The following is a 19791-nucleotide window of genomic DNA, read 5'->3' as shown; positions in this document are numbered from 1 at the left end:
GCCATTGCTATTCTAATGTGCTCAAGCATGCAATGCCTGTGCATCGATATTAGGACAAACTTTTTTGTTCTCAGAGCTTGCAGCCGGATCTACAGACAGTAATCTGAACCCCTGGTCTATCTGGTGGAATATTTCTGGATCATGCTCAATCCAAATAACTCACGGGCATGGCCGGGTGCAAAGTAAGATGGCCACGTAAAGCTATTGCTCCTTCAGAGCCCTCCGAAAATGTGTAAGTAGCAGGTCGAGCTGCTCACAAAGGATTAGGAGTGTTATTCCACGTGTCGTGGATACAGTTAGCGAGCAAGAGGTGCTCTGTGGCAAACCGGTTTTGTGGGACCGGTTCCAGCTTCTTCCTTCTGATGAAGTGGACAAGGTGCTTTCATCTGTAAAGCCTACCACCTGCTTACTTGATCCTTGCCCATCTTGGCTCATTATGAGCTGCAGAGAGAGGCTGGGTGAAGGGATCCGGGTGGTGGTGAACGCCTCCCTTGAGGGAGTGATGCCATCAGCTCTCAAGGAGGCAGTGATAAGACCACTTTTAAAAAAAGCCCTCCTTGGATCCCCAAGTCCTGAACATCTTTTGCCCAGTTTCGAATCTGTCATTTTGGGGCAAGGTGATTGAGCGGGTGGTGGTGATGCAGTTGAAGGCACACTTGGAAGGAGCCAATTATCAAGATCTATTTCAATCGGGACAGAAACGGCCTTGGTCGCCTTGGTGGATGATATGAGGAGGGCTTTGGATAGGGGCGAACGCGCCTTCCTTCTTCTCCTTGACCTCTCAGTGGCTTTTGCTACCGTTGACCATGGTATCCTCCTGGACCACCTGGAGGGGTTGGGCACTGGAGACACCATATTACGGTGGTTCCGGTCCTTCCTCTCCAGCAGGTACCAGAGGGCAGCACTGGGAGGGGAGGTTTCAGACCCACAGCTGCTCACTTGTGGGGTGCCACAGGGTTCCATCCTGGCCCTGATGCTATTTAACATCTATGTGAAGCCACTGGGGGCTATCATCAGGAGGTCTGGGGTGCGGTGTCATCAATATGTGGATGACATGCAGCTTTACCTCTCATTCAAATCTTCACCAAGGTTGGCCGTAGAATCCCTGTCCAAATGTCTGGAGACAGAGAGTGGCTGGATGGGGAGGAATAAGCTGAACCCTGACAAGACCGAGGTACTTTTGGTAGGAGACAGGAGGAGGTTGGGGGATGTTGACCTGGTGTTGAATGGGGTACAGCTACCCTTGAAAGACCAGGTCCGCAGCCTGGGGTAATTTTAGACTCCCAGCTGTCCATGGAGGCTCAGGTGTCAGCTGTGAGCCGAGCAGCACTGTACCAACTCCATCTGATACGGCGGCTGCGCCCCTACCTCCCCGACCATCTGCTCCCATTGGTAGTACATGCCCTGATCTCCTCTCATCTAGACTGCTGTACCCTTGAAGCTCCCCATCATGGATCACTGCCTTGTTGTGGCAAAGGGGCTTGCGTAACTCAGTGAAACCATAAGCTATGCCGTGCAGGGCCACCCAAGACGGACAGGTCATGGCAGAGAGTTCTGACAAAATGTGGTCCACTGGAGAAGGAAATGGCAACCCACTCCAGTATTCTCGCCAAGAAAACCCCATGGAACGTATCACAAGGCTAAAAGATATGACGCTGGAAGATGAGCCCCTCAGGTCGGAAGGTGTCCAATATGCTACTGGGGAAGAGCAGAGGGTATTTCCAAGTAGCGCCAGAAAGAGTGAAGCGGCTGGGCCAAACCCGAAAGGACACTCAGCTGTGGATGTGTCTGGTGGTGAAAAGAAAATCCGATGCTGTAAAGAACAATATTGTTTAGGAACCTGGAATGTCAGATCAATGAATCAAGGTAAGCTGGAGGTGGTCAAACATGAGATGGCAAGATTGAACATCGACATCTTGGGAATCAGCGAACTAAAATGGACAGGCATGGGTGAATTTAATTCAGGTGACCATCATATCTACTATTGTGGGCAAGAATCCCTTAGAAGAAATGGAGTAGCACTCATAGTCAACAAAAGGGTGGGAAAAGCAGTACTGGGGTACAATCTTAAAAATGATAGAATCTCAGTACGAATCCAAGGCAAACCATTCAACATCACAGTAATTCAAGTCTATGCCCCAACCACTGAGGCCGAAGAAGCTGAGGTTGATCAGTTCTATGAAGACCTACAACACCTTCTAGAACTAACACCAAAAAAAGACGTCCTCTTCATCATAGGGGATTGGAATGCTAAAGTAGGAAGTCAAGAAATCACCGGGATAACAGGCAGGCATGGCCTTGGTGTACAAAATGAAGCAGGACAAAAGCTAATAGAGTTTTGCCAAGAGAACATGCTGATCATAGCAAACACTCTTTTCCAACAGCACAAGAGGCGACTCTACACATGGACATCACCAGATGGTCAATATCGAAATCAGATTGATTATGTCCTTTGCAGCCAAAGATGGAGAAGCTCCATACAGTCAGTAAAAACAAGACCTGGAGCTGACTGTGGCTCAGATCATGAGCTGCTTCTTGCAAAATTTCGGCTTAAATTGAAGAACGTCGGGAAAACCACTAAACCGTTCAGGTATGACCTAAATCATATCCCTGATGAATATACAGTGGAGGTGAGGAATAGATTTCAGGGATTAGACCTGATAGACAGAGTGCCTGAGGAACTATGGACGGAGGTCCGTAACATTGTTCAGGAGGCAGCAACTCAATCCATCACAAAGAAAAAGAAATGCAAGAAAGCAAAGTGGCTGTCTGATGAGGCTTTACAAGTAGCTCACGAAAGAAGGGAAGCGAAAAGCAAGGGAGAAAGGGGAAGATATACCCAACTGAATGCAGAGTTCCAGAGAATAGCAAGGAGAGACAAGAAGGCCTTCTTAAGTGAACAATGCAAAGAAATCGAGGAAAACAACAGAATGGGAAAGACTAGAGATCTCTTCAAGAAAATCGGAGATCTCAAGGGAACGTTTTGTGCAAAGATGGGCATGATAAAGGACAAAGAAGGCAGGGACCTAACAGAAGCAGATGAGATTAAGAAGAGGTGGCAAGAATACACAGAAGAACTATACAGGAAAGATCTGAATGTCCCTGATAGCCATGATAGTGCGGTCACTGAACTTGAGCCGGACATCCTAGAGAGTGAAGTCAAGTGGGCCTTAGGAAGCATTAGTAACAATAAAGCTAGCGGAGATGACAGTATTCCAGCCGAGCTATTTAAAATCCTAAAAGATGATGCTGTTAAAGTGCTGCATTCAATATGCCAACAAATCTGGAACACTCAACAGTGGCCACAAGACTGGAAAAGGTCAGTTTACATTCCAATTCCAAAGAAGGGCAACGCCAAAGAGTGTTCAAACTACCGCACCATTGCGCTCATTTCACATGCCAGCAAGGTGATGCTCAAAATCCTACAAGCTAGGCTTCAGCAGTATGCGAACCGAGAACTACCGGAAGTACAAGCTGGGTTTAGAAGAGGCAGAGGAACTAGAGATCAAATCGCCAACATTCGCTGCATCATGGAGAAAGCAAGAGAATTCCAGAAAAGCGTCTATTTCTGCTTCATTGACTACGCTAAAGCCTTTGATTGTGTGGATCACAACAAACTGTGGCAAATTCTGAAAGTGATGGGAGTACCAGACCACCTTACCTGTCTCCTGAGAAACCTGTACGAGGGTCAAGAAGCAACAGTAAGAACCAGACATGGAACAACCGAGTGGTTCAAAATTGGGAAAGGAGTATGACAAGGCTGCATATTGTCACCCTGCTTATTTAACTTATATGCAGAGTACATCATGAGAAATGCCGGGTTGGATGAATCAGAGGTCGGAATTAAGATTGCTGGGAGAATTATCAACAACCTCCGATATGCAGACGATACCACCCTAATGGCAGAAAGCGAAGAGGATCTAAAGAGCCTCTTGTTGAGGGTGAAAGAGAGGAGTGCAAAAGCTGGTTTGAAACTCAACATTAAAAAAACTAAGATCATGGCATCTGGCCCCATCACTTCCTGGCATATAGAAGGGGAAGAAATGGAAGCAGTGACAGATTTTACTTTCTTGGGCTCCAAGATCACCGCAGACGGTGACTGTAGCCATGAAATTAAAAGACGCTTGCTCCTTGGGAGGAAAGCTATGGCCAACCTAGACAGCATAGTAAGAAGCAGAGACATCACCTTGCCGACAAAGGTCCGTCTAATCAAAGCTATGGTTTTCCCAGTAGTAATGTATGGATGTGAGAGCTGGACTATAAGGAAGGCTGAGCGCCGAAGAATTGATGCTTTCGAACTGTGGTGCTGGAGAAGACTCCTACGAGTCCCCTGGACTGCAAGGAGGTCAAATCAGTCCATCCTAAAGGAAATCAACCCTGAGTGCTCATTGGAAGGACAGATAATGAAGGTGAAGCTCCAATATTTTGGCCACCTAATGCGAAAACTCCCTGGAAAAGACCCTGATGCTGGGAAAGACTGAAGGCAAAAGGAGAAGGGGACGGCAGAGGATGAGATGGCTAGATAGCATCACCGATGCAATGAATATGAACTTGAGCACGCTCCGGGAGAGAGCGCAGGACAGGAAGGCCTGGCATGCTATGGTCCATGGGGTCACGAAGAGTCGGACACGACTGAACGACTGAACAACAACAACCCTTGAAGCTGCAGCTGGTACAAAACTCAGTGGCCCGCCTGATTAAAGGCAGCCGCCGGCGTGATCACATCACTCTGGTGTTGAAGGAGTTGCACTGGTTACCAGTTGTTTTCCGGGCCAAATTCAAGGTGTTGGTTTTGACCTTTAAAACCCTATACGGTTCCGGCCCAGCCTATCTCAAGGAGCGCCTCCAGCAACACCAGACAGGCAGCTCACCAAGATCAGCCTCGGATGGCCTTCTCTCTGTCCCATCAGCCAGGACAGCTAGACTGGTGGGGACGAGGGAGAGGGCCTTCTCTGTGGTGGCCCCCACTCTGTGAAACTCCCTCCCCAAGGAACTCCTCCATGCCTCCTCTTTAATGAGCTTCCGCCACACATTAAAAACGTGGTTGTTCTTGCAGGCATTTGGGGTGGGTTAGGGTATTTTTAGAAATACAATGTTTTAATGTGGAATTTTATTGTTTTAAACAGTTGTATTATTGTACATCGCCCAGAGTAGCCAGGTGACTGGCCAGATGGGCGATTAAGAAATTTAATAAATGAATAAATAATTGGAAAAGTAGCCTGTGAAGTGGGGAATGTCCTTGCACCGAATGGGACTGAAGTCGAAGGTTTTAACAGACTTCTTTAAACTTAAAGAACAACTTCTAGATTGATCCCAGCGATGGCAGCAAGGAGATAAGATGGCATCAGAGACTCCAAAAGACAATAGCGCCCCTGCAGACTCAATGGCAGTCTTAAAAGCAGATTTTGCAGCACAGCAGGAGAAACTGCTTCAACATTTCCACAAGGTGTCCTGGGACTCTAGCTCTGATGGACTGTAGGTGCTGTTCTGTCCACCAGATGATCTGAGTAGCTTCTCGGAGAAGGGAAGGAGAGCTCATCCCACCCTGTCTGTTTATATATGCCTTCGCCAGAATACTGTCAGTGTGCACAAGGACGTGGCAACCTTTCAGCTCTTCCTGCTTTTGTGAAGCTCCAGCCAGTTGATGCTGTCTTCCTCCTTCAATCATGATTCTTAGATCAACAGGTGAGCCCCCCAGCCTGAGGGGCTTGTGTCTGTTGTGACTATGATTCGGCTTGGAATTAACTTCCTGTGACAGTCAGTCCTCCATCAGCCACGCTACATATATTCAGTGTGATCGAGACCTTCAGGAAGCTCAGAGGAGGCACCTTTCTGCCTCCCACTCCCATGTTCTTCCAAGCCAAAGGATGCCGCTTTGGTGGATCACTCAGATTCAGAGTGCACCCCCTCCCCATCATGCCCATGCTGTAGGAGCTAATTGCAACAGGAGTAACTAGTCGAAGGAGCTGCAAAAGGGGGGGAGCCAAATATCTCACCTCTTTGGACTTGGTGGAGACTCAGGGAAGTGTTGAAAGGGAGTAGGACACTGACAAGTGTCAGTTCAACACTTAATAGTGAAAGGATTACATTGCCAAGTAGGAGATATTGTCCCCCCCTCCCCCAATCCCTTGGTGCAGTTACCTAGCTCGCTTTCTTTTTCGGTGCTTCTGAATTGCAAATGGTTCCTTCTTTATCTTACTATTTTTCCCCTGGTCTTTCACAGCCATGCACAAATTAGCCTATATGTAGTCTTGCCTTGTCAGTTTCCTTGTATGTTACCTATGCCACTTGAGTGCCCCTGTTGACAGCTGAAACAAGGAAAGTCACATATCAGACATCTGAACCTGCGCTCTTGTACGCTTGCGAAAGACTGGGGAGAATTAAGAAAAAACTCCATTAGCGCAAATTTAAGATCCACAAAAAAAACTTAATGCAATTTGCGCAGATTACCATTACACAAATGGCGGTACCTGAAAAAAAGTGCAAAGCATTTCCGGAACTGGGGAAAAAATCCTCTACAGTCCACCTCTGCTTACCGGAACAGAAACACTGAGGAATCTTGTTGGGCTCAAACGGAACTGAATTCCCAGCATCACACATCCCTAGTCCCATTTGATTATTGCAGCAGCAGCATCTCCATGTCATACTGCACAGGGGTAAATGTCTTCCTTTTTCTACACTTGCTTTGTCTTGCTATTAATTCTAGCTTCAAATTTATTCAGGGAAACATTTAAATAAGAGGCCTCCAGAAAATTTAGGTTGGAAGAGCTCTGAGGGTTTTCACCCCCAATAAAAAGCACTATAGCTTTAAGCATCTTAGTGCATCAACCTTTGACATTTTTCCATCAGCAGAGCTGCAAAATGGTACCAAGAAGGGTGGGGTGGAAAAATCTCCTCACCCTACCCTTGTTCTTATTCTGTTCATTTATCCCAGCTCTGCCAACACCTGCAAGCCCACTAAAATGCAGCAACAGCATGTGTGCATGCACATGCACTCTGTGTGCTGTTGCCTCTGCTCCCTCACCTGATAAGATGAAACGGCCATTTCAAGGCATGCCCCTTGTGGGAGCATTGAGCTGTGACATGCAGTGTTTTCACTAGCCTCCTGGGCACCTGGCATTGTCAATGAGTGAACCGGTGCCGGCGGAGTGATGCACTGTCACTCTAGAGGGCCTTATTAAAAGGTCCTACAGGCTGGGTGTGTCCTGCAGGGCATACTTTGCCCACCCCTAAAGTACAGCATAGACAGAGGCAAGCAGTGTAAGCACTCTTAGCAAGCAGGAAAACTGCTGCCCCATATCAGACTTCTAGAAAGAGGGACCCGCACCACAAGGTACCGTCACCTTATAGTTCAGCTCCCTTTCTCTCTTTCCTGAAACCCCAGCTTCTTTAAAAACACAAAACTTAAGATGCACCAGTTGCGGTGGTGGAGAGAAGATGAGTCTGCTTCCCAAAATGGTTCTGACATTCCAGATATGATCATTAGCTTCTATTGAGGAAACACCAATCAACCATTCTGAACAATTAACCTGAAATTTCCCTAACAAAGGATATGTCTGATATGGCTTAGCCAGCAGTGTACATCCTTCAGAGATTCCCCACAAAACCCCAGCATATAAACATCATAGTCATTATTTAAGATATTTTTATCTGACCTTTCCAGTAAAAAAGTTCAAGGTGATTTATGACATAATAATAGTACAATAAAAATATTAAGTTACTAAGGAATACAAAACACCAGAGAAACTGAGTTCAGAATATTATACCAGGGCCATTAAAATTTGGCAAGTCAGTAGGTCAAATGCCTGTCGAAAAAATGTCTTTGAACAGTGGCATAAGGTTCATCAAAGAGGAGCCAAGGCAGACTTCCCTAGGATGGGAGTTCAAAAGCCTTGGCACAACCACAGAGAAGGCCCTATCTCAAATCCCAAACAAATGCAGCTCAGATACTGCAGGGACATGAAGGAGAGCCTCTCCAGAACATTTCAGTGAGTGGATAGGCTTATATGGGAGAAGGCACTCCATAAGCTAGCTATCTTGGTTCCAAGCAGTTTATGGTTTTAAAAGTCCTCACTAGTGCTTTGAATTGAAATGGAATCCAATTAACCTATTGTAATTAAGCATCACATGGTCCCAATATTCAGTATCAGTCAACAATCTGAATCAATTGCATTCTGGCTGAACTAAATTTTCCAGGCACTTTTCAAAGGCAGCACCCTGTAGATCACCATGTAACTAAGGAATATGTCACCATGATCTGACTTTTCTAGGATTGGGTACACTGATGCACTAATCTAAGTTGGGCAAAAGTGTTCATGAACACATCTGCAACCTGGAAATCCAAGCTTAAGCCAAATCCACAGCTCTGGACCAGAGTTTTTATGGGGAGTGTACCCTTTCCAGGACTATTTCCAAATCAATACGTTTACTGACTAGAAGCACCTCTGTCTTGTCTGGATTAAGTTTCAATTTGTTCTCTTCCTTCCAGTCCATCAAGAACCTCTAGCACTGCTTCAGAACCTCAACAACTTCCTCCTGGAACGTGATAGAAAGGACAAACAAAGCTGGCTGTCATCTGCATATTGGTGACACTACAATCCTCAGATGACTTCTTGTGTTGGTTTCAGCAATAGGTCAATAGCCATGATATCAAACAAGAGTACCCTAGAAATTCCTTCTCTAACCACTACCCCAAGGAAGGACCAGAACCAGTATAATACAGCACACCCAAGTAAGGATGTCAGAGAATTCCGCCACGGATCTCGGTAAAAATTTTATTTTTACAAAATAAAAAAGTAAAAAAAAAAAACCACACACCCGTGACAGGCTACGTGACAATTTACGTAGCCTATCACGGCTAGATTTCCAAAGTCAGCCGTGATAGGCTACGTAAATCGTCATGTAGCCTATCACAGGTGACTTGGGGGAAAAAAAAAAAGCGCCTACGCAAATGGCGGCAGCCCATGGGCGCCGCCATTTGCATTCCTTATTTTGGCACGTCTAGTCTACGTAAAGATTTACGTAGACTACGGCGAAAATAAGGGCAACGCAAATAGTGTTCCCTTATTTTCGCCGTAGTCTACGTAAATCTTTACGTAGACTAGTTGTGCCAAAATAAGGAACGCAAATGGTGGCGCCCATGGGCCGCCGCCATTTGTGTACGTGCTTTTTTCTTCTTCCTTTTTTTCCAAAGTCACCCGTGATAGGCTACGTGACGATTAACATAGCCTATCACAGCTGACTTTGGAAATCTAGCCGTGATAGGCTATGTTAATCGTTACGTAGCCTATCATGGGGTTTGTTTTTTTTACTTTTTCTTTTGCGGCCTGTATACAGACCTGTATGGCTAACTAAGCTATAATGCCTCTTTCCCAAATTTCATAGTCACTGCTACCATGATTGATAGTAAAAATAATAATAGAAGCTCTGTTATAATGTATACCACAGGTCAGGAAAGGTAGCACGAAGTCCAAGAGGTCACCAGCATTGTTAATTGGCAATGTCAAGGAAGCTATTAGAGAAAATAAGGCTTCTTTCACAAAAATGGTAGTCTTGTCCAAATGACGAGAACAAAAAGGGAGACTAACTTGCACAAAGGAAATGCAAGCAGATAAGAGATGCAAAAAAGCATTTTGAGGAGCACATATCTAACAATATCAAGGGCAACAATAAAGAATTCCTTAAATACATCAGGATCAGAAAATCAGCAAGGAAGGCAGTTGGAGTTGAGAGTTCTTTGAGAGTGTCAGTAAACATGTGGACAAAGGTGGTCTAGTAGACCCTGTCTAGTTGGACTTCCAAAAGTCCCTCATGAAAGACTCCTGAGCAAATTTAGCAGTCATAAAGTGAGAGGAGAGGATCTCTTATGGATTGGTAACTGGTTAAAGAACAGAAAGCAGAGAGAAGGAATAAATGGTAAATTCTCACAGTGGAGAAATGTAAAGACTGCAGTCTTACAAAGATCTGTATTGGGACCAATGCTTTTTAACTAAATAATTTGGAGTTGGGGTGAGCAGTGAGGCGGTCAAGTTTCCTGATAACACCAAATTATTTAGGATGGTTAAAAGAAAGAGGGATTGCAAAGAGCTCTAAAAAGTTATCTCCAAACTGGGAGAATGGCCATCAAAATAGCAAATATGGTTCAAGTGTAAAGTGATGCATGTTGGGGCAAAAAAAAAAAAATCCCAACTTTGTGTATACAGTGATGGGATTTGAGCTAGCAGTTGCTGACCAAGGAGGATCTTGGGGTTGTGGTAGACAGCTCAGTGAAAACATTGACCCAGCATGCGGCTGCTGTGAAAAAGGCAAATTCCATGTTAGGTATAATTAGTAAAGGAATCAAAAATAAAACTGCCAATATCATTCTCCTGTTATACAAACCTATTGTATGACTACACATGGAATACTGTGTACAGTTCTGGTCATTGCACCTAAAAAGGTATTGTAGAGTTGGAAAAAGTGCAGAAAAGGGCAACTAAAACAATAAAGGGGCTGGAGCAACTCCCTTATGAGGACAGGTTACATCATCTGGGACTATTTAACTGTCCCAGTTATGGGAGTATGGGGAGACATGATAGAGGTGTACAAAATTATGCAAAGTGTGGAGAAAGTGGATAGAGGGACTTTTTTCTTCCTATCTCTTAATATTAGAACCTGCAGTCATCCCATGAAGCTTATTGGTGGGAGATTCAGGACAGATAAAAGGAAGTACTTCTTCATACTGTGCATACTTAAACTATGGAATTCACTTCCACAAGATGTAGTGACGGCCACCATTTTGGATGGCTTTAAAAGAGGATTAGCCAAATTAATTGAAGATAAGGCTATCAATAGTTACCAGTCCTGATAGCTATATGCTACCGCCAGTATCAAAGGGAGTATGCCTATATACACCAGTCGCTGGGGAACATGAGTGGGAGAGTGCTATTGCACTCATGTCCTACTTGTAGGTTTCCCACAGGCAACTGGTTGCCACTGTGTGAACAGAATGCTGGACTAGATGGACCTTTGATTTGATCCAGCGTGGCTCCTCTTATGTTCCTACGTGAGTTATCTCTGCTATATTATACAGCACTGAAGGAGTCAGATTTGGAATTGACAACACTTTATTGCTATATGCTGATGTGTGGTGAGAGTCTTGAGAAAGAAGGGGGCAAGGTGTCCTGTTTTCTTTCCTCCCTCCTAAAATCTCTCAATAAAATTGCGAGAGGAGAGGAGTTTTTTAACCTTTTGGTATGAAGCTCCCTGCCCTACAAGCTGTTAGAGGCTTGAGCAGGCCAATTTGTTAACTTCTTCCATCTTTATTTTCCTTTCCCTCAGCTGACAGTCTCAACATTCCATATCTCAACTGCACCTAGCATTCCATAGTCCTGAAACCTCTATAGGCATTTCTCTTTTAATTTACAAACTAAAATAGTTATGTGTACCCATACTCCCGCTAATATATAGAAACCACTATCTTATTTCTGGGTAGCCCTGTTTTGCTTCTAAGCTTTATATAGACGGAACCACCTAAGTTCAGTATTAGAGTTAATTATTTCCTCCCTCACCCTAATATAGGTCATGAAACCATGATATTCACACTTCATTTGCTTGTATATTCCAATATTCAGACTTATAGCTCTAAGCTTTGTTCACCATTGTTGATCTCATTAAAGTAAAAATTCCAGTTTAAAAGTCGATCATTTTTGCAACTGCATTTTCAATTAAATTGAAATTACAGAGACAATCCTAAACAACTTGCTGCTGGTAAGAGCCATATTCAACTGCATTAAAATTGCAACCAACATTTGATCTTGAAAAAAGAGCCAGGATTAGGTACTATAAAGTCACTGAAACATTAAAGTCAGGAAAGTAAAAACCATTAAACCTTATTGTAAATTTAAGTATGATTATGACATAATTCACATTTATGTATCTGATTATTTATTATACTACCAACAAGCTTAAGTTATAGATAAGGATGAAAAATGTAGTCCCTCAGGCATCTAAAAATGTGGTGCTGATGTCTTGGAAAGTATTTGCTACACTGCCACTTACATATTTGATACTGGCTAGCTCTTAGAAATCAGAAATATTTTTCCAGCCTTGTTGACAAATATAAGCATTTTAAAAGTTGCTTTACATATTGCTTTTGTACCTTTTATACATCTCTTTTGAAGATGTCCCAGAAAATAATATGCAACTGTTCTGTATATTAAAAAAAAACTAATCTGCTGTTAAAAAGAATAGTACTCAATAACAACAGTGATGCAGCTAGGGCTGAACCCCCTAAATAAGCACCCAGAGAGTGGCAGGTGATGAGGGCATCTGGGCAGCAGAAGCAAACTCCATTTTATTCCTACAGTTATGATGGTACTATGATTTAAGTGAGTTTAAAATGCAAAACTGCACATGCTCAGAGTATTTTATTATCGGGGCTGGCAAACATTCTAACATATAAGGAATATAGAAGCAGTCGTAAAATATGGAATGGCGAGCAGGGGATGGGGGCAGAAACAATACACATTTCAATCTAGAGCATAAGACCATTACATCCAGGGTCTAAAATCACCTAGCTGTGGCACTGGGGAGCATGTAATATACCTTAATAATTTTAGGGCACAATCCTATGGCCACTAGACAATGTCTAGACAGCCATAAGATTTTTCGGTTTCTGGGAACTGAGCTTGGACTCCCTGCCCACGCCCCCACCGCCTCGTATGCAGCATGGATCATCCCCGGCTCCGTGCTTGGAAGAGCAGTGCGGAATGGCCGAAAAGTGGGCATTCCTGTGGGGGGGGAGGGGACTACGGAAGTGCATTATGATGCTTTCTATGCGATGTCCGGCCTCCCCCCACCCCACTCTGAGGTGCCCCAGCTAGACAGCCGAAATTGCCTATCTAGCCACAAATACAGGGTGGCCAGAGTGTGGAGGAGAGGATCCCCTCCACATGCCACCCGCCCTGCATTGGAAACTTGGCTGCCTCTGAGTTCTGACACGGCCCACTCCTCATAGGATTGCACCCTTAGTAATCAACAGTTTTCTGTACTATTCATTTCTACAGTATTCAGACTACATAATAAAAGCATCTCTTCAACCTCTTCTGTGTTTTTAAAAGTGAGCAAATACATTCTCTTAAAGAGCTTTGTATAACAAATAATACATTGCTCTATAAAAATGAATCCTAAGATAGTATGAGAACTGGACAGATGGTTTACAGTACAAATTGATGTTAGCCATGTCACTATGAAATTCTGATATATCAATATATATCACATTTATTAATGATGCTTCCCTTAAAACCCATCTAATCAGCTCACATTATCTGTTTTACTCAGGTTACATCATTATAGTACTAAAAGATCTCTGTAAATTCACTGTGACAAGCAGCATGCTAACAAAAATTATGTCATTATCACTTTGAGAAACTGGTTGGCCATCTGAACAACTGCTGATTATAATAAAAATGAAAAAATTAAGAACCTTAAAAAACCTGTATTTGCATTAAGGTAAAGTGGCAGTTTGACAAAATATTAAACCTGTTACTATGAAGAATCCTGAAAACTATCTGACCTTTTTTGCTGGTCTCTGAACCTACTTTCATTACTTCAGGCCTGCTTCTTTTCTTCCAATGGAATATAATTAATGATTAGTTCAAGCTTTAGGTCAATAGCATGTCAATTTATTTTGCCTTGCTGTGCTTGTGCCTAGGGTAGTCTTAATAGAGGAAATGTATGCTGCAGACCTTCTTGTGTCTGACTAAAGTCAAATGCCAGTGAAATATGTTCTTCTCACCTGCAGCATGATGATACTTAACATTACACCATTAATAGCTAACATTAAATGCTGTCCTACATATTACATGAGATCTCTCTGGAATAGAAGTTGGCTCCCTTCATCCAGAAATGCTTAATAACCCAGTGTCACATGGTTCTACAAATTTTGATCACCTGCTGCATACATTTTACAGCTATTCTGTATAGTTGGCCTCTCATTAAGAGGTTCACATTTCTTTCACTGTACAGCCTTATTAATGAGACATGGTTAATTTCTCCTGCAAATGAGGGCTGCAAGCATAGGCAATGGAGGAAAGCTATTTGCCATATAGTTACAAATATGCAATACTTTGCCTTCAATTACCAAATTAACTAATTTTTTGTCATACACATGAAAAAAGAAAACCCAAGAGGAATAATAATAGTGTGTGTGCATATCAGGCTGCCCAATATATGCCAAAGTTCTGCACCACTGCAAGTAACAGACGAAAAGCAAGTACCTGCTAACACACTGAGGGAAAGAAATCAAAACATTACTGTTAATGTCATCAAAACCAGTGACTTTGAAGCACATAAATATAGAAATCAAACCTCTTCCTCAGTTGTACATCCTCAGAGACACAATTAAGAGTTACTATGAATAATACTGGCCAGAACGAGGAGGGGAAGGGTGATGATGATGATGATAATGAGGAGGAGGTTACTATCTGCAGCAGCTGGTGGGGAAACATATCCCTACCTCAGCAAGTTGGATAAAGGAATAGGTCCAGATCCACTGCCCAGGAGCCCTCCTTTCCTGCCAGCCAAGAGTTTCTCCACCAAAGCCACATTCCCAGTGCGAGCAGCTTCAAGCAGTTCCTGGTCCTTCCCCATGGTCGGGATTCATCAGAGAACCCCCACCCCCCACCCCAAATGCTATATAGGTTACTCCCTCCTCCCAACTAAAAAAAAAAAAAAAAAAAAAACCCTCTTCACAAAAATATATCCTGCTCGCCCATCGAACGAACTGAGCAATGAGGATATCCCTGCAGCTTTCACAGACCAGCAGAAAAAGGAGCAGCAATAGAGGGAGGGAGGGAAAAATCGCCTCCTCCTATTTTCACTAGATCATTTCTGGGTGGAGTGTGGAAGAAAAAGGAGCGGGGGGGGAAGAGGAAGAAAGAATCTTCCCCACCTTCAGCCAACATTCTAGCTTGGGGAAAGGGGAGGGAGGCTGTTCCAGGCTGAAGCGGGTTAAGAGTGAGGAAGATATTAACGACCAGCAGGGCGCGAAAGGGGAGGCGCAGCCTTGGCCATCCAGGCCCGTTGCTGAGGAGACGAGAATTCTCTGCCTCTGAATGGCTGACTAGCTTGTTGGGCCCCCTCCCCTATTTGGCTCCCAGTCGCTTGTCCTTGCTCTGGCTCCTGCCGCGCCGGGGATTCTGCTGCCCTCCCTCAGTGGTCCAGCCCGCCCAAACCGCGGCGGCAACTGCAACTCCTCTCGAGCTCCACTGCGGTGTCGCGCGCGCGCGCGCGCACACACACTCATACTCGCGCGCACGCGGCTGATCGATAACGACTGCCCGAGAGGACAAGGCGCGGCGCCGCGCGCGCTCACCCAGTTTCACGCAGGCATAGCGTTAGGGAGTGAGTGGGGGGTGGGGTGGGGAAGGCAGGGGGTGGGGAAGGCAGGGGGTGGGGGGGGGCTCTGAGATGTTGTCTTGCCAGGCAGGAGACCCAGAGGACGGGAAGCCGGCATTTCGGAGGAGAAAGATGTGCTGCTCGCTCTGACGACCCCATTTGTGACGGTGGTGGCGGGGCAGGGCAGGGCCGCCTACGGTGGAAGAAAAGAGGATAGCTCGGATTCTCCAGAGCGCTCGGGACCCTGAGGGAGCATGACCGTTGAAACTGTAATATTGTTTGGGATATTAAGGCGCGTCCACACTTTTAAAGGGCTCTCCTCAGGGCTCCACCCTGGCTAGTAAAACACTGCAGATTTGGCTCTAAACACACTACGGTCACTACAAAAATGCTACAGCAGAATCCAAAATAAGCATTATGAAATTTAGAACTCCCTATTCTAGAATACGGATGGTCCCCTCCTCCCTTTTTATGGGTACAGTATAGGATCACAGAGCTTTACCGCCATACAGCTGAGTCTGTTGAATTGGTTAAGAGGATGAGGGGTGGTGGTGGTTTGTTTTCACGACTATCCTTGGGATGAATGGTGAATAATTTGAAGGGGCTCAGAGGAAGAATTTTAGCACTGCACATAAACACTCTAGATAACAGACGAACAAAATAATAGATATACAACAAAAAGAAAGTGTGGAGTCAGGATATGACTCTACAAAGGATGCATAGTAGCTCTCCTGATCTTGATTGGCTTTTGTTTTTGCCAGAGAGAGAATCTGAAAAAGAAAATTTGGTTGATCATGTCATTTTTACACTGGTGCAATGGCAAATGCCAATTACATCAAGGTCCTGCTGTGGTAAGGAACAAAATTATTCTAAAAGCATAGGATGTCTTGAAAGATCTTCTGGCTACTTTACAAATTACACATTTCCTCCCTGTGTATTATAAAACTGGATTTCCACAATTTAACTCTCGAAGGGCACATGCATCCTATGCATGTTTAGACAGAAAAAAGTCTTACAACTCCCAATATTCCCTAGCCAGCCATGCATAGGATTGCACCCAAGTCTGCTTGTAATGCATGGCATTTCAACTGCTCACATTATTGTAAATACAATATAATAGTTAAGAATACAAGAAATTTTAGGAAGAAAACCATGAGACCCAAAGTATATACCAAATATTATGTAAATTCTTGAGAATGGGGTCATTGGCTACCCACATTACCACAACCACGTTCTTAGACTGCAATTTCAACACAGTTAGTAGACAGAAAGCACCATTGAACATATTGGGACTTACCTTTGGGCAAATGTGCATAGGATTGTGCTTGTTTATTTACAAATTAAATATCTATACACAGTCCAACAGTGCTATCTTCTTTTCTTATTTGCTGAATCCTTTCTCACCAACAGCACACAGTCCCATCTCTCCTTGGGTTTTGTGTGCTGAGAGATTTTAAAACTTCTAACCAATTGGATTGTTCATTACACTTCAGCAGCTGAGCGCAAGGATGTACTGAAGGCAGAGCTTTAATTGTCAAACAAACTCAGATTTCAAAAACAGTGTTTCCCTTAGGTTTTTTTTTCTTTTTTTCTTTTCTCATTTTGGAAGGGGAATACGTTTGTGAAACCACTTTTTCACATCTCTGTGTTATGTATTTTAACTTGATACCACATTTACAATCAGGTACAGAAATATTGGAACGAGGATAACTGTTTTGGCAGTTGGCCTCTGCACACCACCACATTTAAGTTGAAAGGAAACACACCCAGAAGGGAGCGAAGTCGGGACATTCAACTGTAATTCAAGGGGTTTGACAAAAGTGGGGCACTAACCATTCCAGAAGTACAACCAGTGGCATACACACACACCCATCGTTGGTGGCTCATAAGTAATGGAACAAACCAACATCATTCCAAACTTAAGGATCACCTTTAATACCTGGATGAAAAGCCTTTGCAGTCAATGACTGCCTGAAGTCTGGAACCCATGGACATGACCAAATGCTGAGTGTCCTCCCTCGAGATGCTTTGCCAGGGCTTTACTGCAGCTGCCTTCAGCTGCTGCTTGTTTGTAGGTCTTTCTGCCTTCAGTCTTGTCTTCAGAAAGTGAAAAGCATGCTCTGTTGGGTTGAGATCAGGTGACTGACTTGGCCATTGAAGAACATCCCACTTCTTTGCCTTGAGAAACTCCTGGCTAGCTTTTGCTGTATGTTTTGGGTCATTATCCATCTGCAATATGAAGCGGTGTCCTATCAGTTTGGCAGCATTCGGCTGAATCTAAGCAGAAAGTATAGCCCTATACACTTCACAATTCATTCTGCTGCTTTTATCAGCAATCAGGTCATCAATAAACACCAGTGACCCGGTTCCATTGGCAGGCATACATGCCCATGCCATAACACTGCCTCCACCATGTTTGACAGATGATGTGGTATGCTTTGGATCATGAGCTATTCCTTTCCTTCTCCATACTTTTCTCTTCCCATCATTCGGGTACAAGTTAATCTTGGTTTCATCAGTCCAAAGAATCTTATTCCAGAACTGGGCAGGCTTTTTTAGGTGTTTGCTGGCAAAGGCTAATCTGGCCTTTTGGTTCTTGAGCGTTACCAGTGGTTTGCGCCTTGTTGTGAAGCCTCTGTATTTACATTCATAAAGCCTTCTCTTGACTGTAGATGTTGACAATGACATGCCTACCTCTGCAAGAGCGTTCTTGACCTGGCTAGATGTCATGAAAGGATTCCTCTTCACCATGAGCAGAATTCTGCGGTCATCTGCTTTAGTTGTCTTCCATGGTCTGCCAGGCCTTTTGCTGTTGCTTGCCAGTTAATTCCTTCTTTTCCAGGATGTTCCAAACTGTTGTATTGGCCGCTCCCACTGTTTTTGCTATCTCTCTGATGGTTTATTTTGTTTCCTCAGCCTAATGATGGCCTCCGTCACTTCCATGGACGCCTCTTTGGACCTCATGTTGGGAGTTCTAGTGAACAGCTTCCAAATGCAAATGTAACACTCAGAACCACCTCCAGGCCTTTTATCTGCTTGATTGGTCATGGGGTACCCAGGACACAGGACACTCCTGGCCATGCAGCTGCTTGTCAGCCATTCGTTCCATTACTTATGAGCCACCAACGATGGGTGTGTGTGTATGCCACTGGCTGTACTTCTGGAATGGTTAGTACCCCATTTTTGTCAAACCCCTTGAATTACAGCTGAAAGTCTTGACTTCGCTCCCATCTGGGTGTGTTTTCTTTCAACTTCAATGTGGTGGTGTACAGAGGCCATCTGCCAAAACAGTTATCCTTGTTCCAATATTTCTGGCCCTGACTGTATCTTTGTGACCTTAGAAAGTGCCCTAAAAGATTATCCAAATCATGTTTGACTTTGTAAATAAAAATATAGAGACTTAGTAGGTCTGCTGCAAAATGCCCACCTCCAATTTTGCTGTTCCATTCTCGGGTGGTAAAAATTAGGGGTCCATTTGATTATGTTTCAGGGTGTGTGTATGAACATCTTTGAAGGGTTTGTAGGAGGCTTACTATTGGAAGCAGGAGAGCTGTTCTTGGCGGCACCCCCAGAATGCCCCTGAAATTATGCGTTCCATTTCAGGGGTATTTGGAGAATGCAAAATACCAGCCATCAGCTACCAAGAAGAGTTCTACTGTTGTCATTGCTACCACAGACACCAGCAGAAGTTTGGGGTTTTTTTTTAAATTATCTTTGTTGCTGCCTATGGTAAGCCTCCATTAACCCTTTGAAAATGTTCACCCTTCCTGAAACTGCCCCCTATTTTGGAGTTCCCTTTTATGCTGTCCCCAGATCTTGAGCCAAAAGTTCTCAGCAAAGAAGTTTCTGCTCATCCCTTTATATTGTGCTTTTCTTAAGTTCTTGCAACATTTCATGCATGTTCTTATAGGCTTAGTTCAAACATCCTTTCCAGTGTAATGATAGGATCTTCCTCTGCTTTTTTGAAATTCTAAGGAGGAGTCAGAATTGCCATCCACCAGCACCTGAACAGTAGGCAGGGATGAGAAGGATCCAGGAATGGCATACCATTACATGGTTTCTCAGGGAGGAAGCAGCAGGTAGAGGAATGATGGTATCCCACAACAACCTGCTCTCCCCACCAATTGTGGCTATCTTTTAAAATAAGCAATTGCTTGTTTTTTGACAGCCATACCGGATCTTGCCTGACTAGGCCAAGGTGGCTGCTGCAGAAGCAAATGACAAATGCCTTCATTAAAAACATTGCTGCAGCTGCTAAGGAGGATAAGTTGATGGGAGACGATGACAGATCTTCCTTCCCTTCTTCCTTCTCTGAGAGTGTGTTCAGTAAATAGTCAGCCAGGCTTTGAAGTCTTTCTGCCCTGCCTGCTTTTCAGAGTGCAGGTGGATGGGTGCTTATCCCAACTTTAGGAT

The 19791-nt window shown here is 44.1% G+C and overlaps 1 protein-coding gene across 1 annotated transcript in view; it reads right to left on the bottom strand.

Moving 5' to 3' along the window:
* ANKS1B (ankyrin repeat and sterile alpha motif domain containing 1B) overlaps positions 1 to 15250 on the bottom strand; it is a 578800-nt gene extending 563550 nt beyond the window's left edge. The window contains exon 1 of the mRNA XM_084810203.1: positions 14498 to 15250. Within this exon, the coding sequence (XP_084666329.1) occupies positions 14498 to 14631 (134 nt within the window). The 5' untranslated portion in view covers positions 14632 to 15250. The remainder of the gene's footprint in view (positions 1 to 14497) is intronic.
* Positions 15251 to 19791: the final 4541 nt, after the last annotated feature.

This window comes from Heloderma suspectum, chromosome 7 (genome assembly GCF_057233095.1).
Source record: "Heloderma suspectum isolate Gila_16-S chromosome 7, 16-S_ref, whole genome shotgun sequence".
In the NCBI taxonomy this organism is placed as follows: Eukaryota; Metazoa; Chordata; class Lepidosauria; order Squamata; family Helodermatidae; genus Heloderma; species Heloderma suspectum.
Note: the sequence above shows the minus strand (reverse complement) of the source record. Positions and strands in the feature narration are given on the sequence as shown.